Here is a 5,218-nt window from a genome sequence, read left to right as displayed (position 1 = left end):
AAGGAGTTGGTGATTTGTCGGTAGTGCAAGAGTTTCCAGAAGTATTTCCGGACGACATTACCGAGTTACTGCCGGAGAGAGAAGTTGAGTTTGCAATTGACTTGGTACCAGGAACGAGTCCTATTTCGATTGCGCCGTATCGGATGTCTGCATCAGAGTTGGGTGAGTTGAAGAATCAGTTAGAAGAGTTGCTCGAGAAGCAGTTTATCAGGCCGAGTGTTTCTCCGTGGGGTGCTCCAGTGTTGTTGGTTAAGAAGAAAGATGGAAGCATGAGGTAGTGTGTGGATTATCGGCAGTTGAATAAGGTGACAATTAACAATCGGTATCCGCTTCCGAGGATTGATGATTTGATGGATCAGTTAGTTGGTGCGGAAGTGTTCAGCAAGATTGATTTGAGATCAGGATATCATCAGATTAGAGTAAACGCGGAAGATATATCCAAAACCGCGTTCCGAACAAGGTATGGACACTATGAGTATTCTGTGATTCCATTTGGACTATCTAATGCACCAGGTGTCTTCATGGAATATATGAATAGGATATTTCATCCTTTTCTGGACCATTTTGAGGTGGTGTTTATAGATGATATTTTGGTGTATTCGAAGTCAGAAGAAGAGCATGCCGAGCATTTGAGGATTGTGTTGGGTGTCTTGAAGGAGAAGAAGTTGTTTGCTAAGTTGTCGAAGTGTGAGTTTTGGTTGCGGGAAGTGAGTTTCCTTGGTCATGTGATTTCTAAAGGTGGTATTGTCGTGGATCCATCGAAGGTTGATGCAGTGTTGCAGTGGGAATCACCTAAGTCTGTTTTTGAAGTTAGAAGCTTTCTTGGATTGGCAGGTTATTATCGGAGGTTCATTGAGGGATTCTCTAAGTTGGTGTTGCCATTGACGCAGTTGACTCAGAAAGGACAAGCTTATGTTTGGGATTCTAAGTGTGAGAAGAGTTTCCAAGAGTTAAAGAAGTGGTTGACTTCAGCTCTAGTGTTGATTTTGCCGAACCCGAAGGAATCGTTTGTTGTGTATTGTGATGCTTCTAAGATGGGTCTTGGTGGTGTGCTTATGCAGAATCGTCAAGTTGTGGCTTATGCTTCGAGGCAGTTGAAAGTTGAAATTCTGGCACGTTAGACTTAAGATGTTCTAAGAGATGTTTCAACATGAAACACAGAAAAGAGATGTTGTAGAGCTCAATTGGAAGTAAATTACTTCATCGTCGGGTGGGGTTTCAGTCTTAACTATTGTTTCTTCATGTTCGGTGTCGCCCTCTTCATACATGAAGAGAAGAAAGCGTCCCGTGGAGCATTTATGGCTGGGAACAAATTTTTCGTAGTAGTTGTAACATAAGCCTTGGGCATGTCGTTCATCCCTTTGTGTTGGGTTAGTGGTGGGATTGTTTGATAAAGCAGGCTGAGTGGACTTGGGGATGGAAATAGTAGTGGGCTGTTTTTAAGTAGGTGGTTATGGTGTAAAGGGTCTAGGGTATTTGGGCTTAACATCTTTGACTTTGGCCTCAATGAGTTTAGCCAATCCAATTGCTTGGGTTATGGTAAAGGGGCGTTGTATAGCAATTTCATTGCGTATTTCAGGAGACAAACCGGATATGAAACAATTCAACAAAGCATCATAAGGGAGGCCCAAAACACGGTTACCTAATTTCTCAAATTGCGAGGGGTATTCGGAGACGGTGTCGGTTTGTTTGAGCTTAAACAACTGTGCTTGGTGGTTCTCGTATGTTGAAGGGCCAAAGCGCAGCTCCAACGCCCGTGAAAATGTTGTCCAATCTGTCAGCTGGTTGTTGTGATCCATCCACTTATACCAAGCCTAGGCTTCACCTTTTCATATAGAACAATAAAAAGCGAGTCGGTTATCGTTGGAGATGTTGTAAAATTGGCAAAATTGCTCCATTTGGAAAATCCATTCGAGTGGATCGGTACCATCAAATCCACTAAGTTCAATTTTGGGAGCACGGTAGGGTTGTTGCGGTGTTGTAAACGGCTTGGTTTGAAAAGGGTGAGCTTGCACAAATGGTGAAAACATCTGTGGTTGTTGTTGGTACTGGGAATCTGGGAATACCCATGAGGTGGTGTGTGGTAAAACTGGCCGGTGAATGTGTGTGGTGATGTTGGGGGGTAACCGGTGGGGCTGATTGTTGGTTGGCTTTGTCGTGAATGGGTGAGCTTTGAAGGAAGAGAGATCGAAATGGATGTGAGGCTGGGGTTGGTTGTGGTGTTGGAGTCTTGAGTAGGGCTTATTGTGTTGTGGTTGTGTTAGAGGATAGTGGCTGGTTGTGAGTTTTAAGAGCGGCGAACCGATCATTAATCATGTTTGTGAGGGTTGTGAATCTGGAGTCCATGATAACATCTTGGTTGTCAAGATGAGTATTGAAGGTGTGGGTGGTAACGCCGAGTTCAGCTTGAATGTTCTGGTTGTTTGTTTGGATAAGGTCGTCTAAATGTTGGTTTGTTGCTTGGATGACATCGTCCAAGTCTCTTGGGGGTGGGGTTGGTTGGTTTGGGAGGCGTTGGGATTGATAATGAAAGCACCAATGATGTTAAGTTCTGCAGCTATCTATCAAAATGAGCAATACTAGAAGAAAGAAGAAAAACGGCAGAAAGAAAGAATAAAATAAAAGTTGTCTTAGGTTTATCATACCACACATGTTTGAAGATACAATGATTAAATACGTAGGGTTGCCCTACAATTGAGCCACCGAAATACAACATATGGGCCTTAACCACTTTCAAAGCTAAAAGAAATTACTAGAAGACTAGAATAAAATTACTAGTTTTATTAATAATGGAAGTCCTTCAACCAAAATGGTTTATGGGTCTGTCTCTTTGGGCCGGGTTGCTCCATCTTGCTATCGTCATGACATTAATATATTTATCTGAAGTGGAACTTGACTCAACCAATTTGAGTCAAACCTTTTAAGACTAGTTAAGATAGAATAAACATCATTAGTAGCTTCAATTATTACACCATTTTTTACTTTATGCAACGTCAGAAAAACGTGGGTAAAAATACTAAAACCGTTGCCATAACATTTACGCCTCGGTTTCTTGCCATGGTGTGTACGGTCGTCACCTATTGTCTTAGACCACGATGTCATAAACCGTCGCATATATTTTGAAAAGCCACGGTTTAATAGCTAGTTTTGGGCCACGGTTTAAAACTAGTAACGCACAATAACCGCATATGGACCGTAGCCTATACTCTAGAAAAAAAAGAAACGCCATAATTTTAAACATATTGGCTTGTTAAAAAAAATAATTTTACACATTGACATAATAAAAAAAGCAAAAAAAAAAGGAAGAATTCACACTCTTAAATATATTCTAGCCCAAAATTTTCAAATATTATCAGCAACGGTCATTTAATGTTGCTTAAATTATCATAAAACGTGGGCCGAAGTAGTATAGGCCACGATTGATTGATTAATTACTCATTGCTTACTGAATATGAAAAGGCCACGCTTTCGTATTGAGGTTTAAATACCAACGCGTAAGAACCGTGGTCTTTGCGAAATAGGCAACGGCTATGCTATTTCCAAACTTTTGTAGCCGTGGCATTATAAGAATAGGCAACGATTTTCAATTCGATATTGAACCAGGGGCAGAGGCAGCCTTGTATACACCCTGGATTTTGAAATTTTCTCCCAATAATCATAGTTTATGTATATTCTGCACACCCTGACATTTTAGTCTTGTGCCACCTCAAAGCTATTGTTGATGTTTGGACTTTTTTATAGATGCACGTTGGTTTCTAGTTTTAACTTTACAAAGATTGACTTTTACTTTTTATGTTCTTCCTTACTTTTGCTTTTTTATTTATATAATGTTTGGGTGTTTTATTATTTTATTTAGATCTTGCTAACAAGTGTCATTGAGTCATTTGTTAAGAATTTAAAAATAAAAACAATTGATAAATTTTATGTAAATTATTTATTTATTTTTATATATTAATGTGTTGAATACATAAATGTCAAGAAAAAATTTCTACTTTAAATTACTTCAAAAAAAGGACTATGGCCGTGTTAACCGTTTAAATTACTTCACCAAAATACAAATTTTACTAAATTTATGTATCATGAGATTTTGTTTAACATGCACAAATGTCTATTTTATTATTGAATAAAAAATACACATCATTTCGTGTAATTTAATTGTGAGATATATTGATACAATGTTAAAAACTATTAGACTATTATGTGCATATCTCTATATTTACGAATATCATTATTGTAAATTAAATGTAAATTGGTTAGTCTTGATTAGTCATGAATGTATAGACTTGATCAAACTCTGATTGTATATATACAAACCAAAAATGAACGGGAAAGACAAGACATATTATTCTAACATAAACTAGCTTGTTCATGAAGCAATATATGTCTCATTTGTGCACTATAAAATTGTACAAATTTACCCTTATTTTTTTTTTTTTGACAATCAAGACAAATTTACCCTTATGATAAGTTTATTTTGTAAAAATATTTCTATTTTTTTAATTTGTGTTAATTTTACTTGCTAATTAGTGTATAAGAGACGACTATTTGAAGCGAAATTTTTTTTTCCAATAAATTAGTCTTCATCCCTTGAACCAGGGTCTTGGATCCGCTACTGTATTGAACAACGTATAGAAACATATCAACGTGTGAAAATCCGTTGCCTATTGCTCCTTTCGGCAACGGTTTTTCAGCCATGGGATAAAGTTCCTTTGCCTAAAGTGAAAAATGGCGTAGTCCTGTAGACTTCTGCAACATTTATTCTTTGAACAATGACTTGTTTTCAGTTAACAATAGCCAAGATGACATGATTCTTGAATTCCTCCTAAAACTCTTTGGTCAAGAATGAGGCATTAAAATATTGATTTATCCATATTTATACAAATATATATTACATCAAATGAAAGCCTTTTGATTCTGTAAGATGATGAATATCTTGTATAAGTTAGTTATACAAGATATTTATATATCCATGGAAGCAAAGAAATATAATAGTTAAGCCTTATATTGAATTATTATAACTTTAAGGACTGCAGAGAGAAATATAAAGGCCATTGTGATGATGTTGTAAATTAAGAGGAGAGAGTTCACAACAAATTTGCACATATTGATTAAAGTTCAAAAACTACAAATTTAAAAGAACTCATAATACAAACAGAAGTTAAGAAATAGCTTACAGAATTTTAAAAAAAAAGTAGGAATAAGTAAAACTCAAGCATAT

General features: G+C 36.9%; 1 protein-coding gene across 1 annotated transcript; it reads right to left on the bottom strand.

Annotated features, from left to right (window-relative positions):
- Positions 1–1,451: 1,451 nt before the first annotated feature.
- LOC146906378 (uncharacterized) lies at positions 1,452–1,799 on the bottom strand. The gene has a single exon (XM_085728804.1). The coding sequence runs from the start codon at positions 1,797–1,799 to the stop codon at positions 1,452–1,454; it is 348 nt and encodes a 115-aa protein (XP_085584930.1).
- Between the last annotated feature and the right edge of the window lie 3,419 nt (positions 1,800–5,218).

Source organism: Medicago sativa, chromosome 7 (genome assembly GCF_051527215.1).
Source record: "Medicago sativa cultivar Bolivia chromosome 7, Bolivia_mono, whole genome shotgun sequence".
Taxonomy (NCBI): domain Eukaryota; kingdom Viridiplantae; phylum Streptophyta; class Magnoliopsida; order Fabales; family Fabaceae; genus Medicago; species Medicago sativa.
The sequence above is the reverse complement of the archived record's forward strand: the minus strand, read 5'-3'. Positions and strand labels throughout refer to the sequence as shown.

What these genes read in the sequence shown, in the direction of transcription:
- LOC146906378 (XM_085728804.1), bottom strand. Translation starts at nt 1,799, where the DNA reads ATGGATCACAACAACCAGCTGACAGATTGGACAACATTTTCACGGGCG.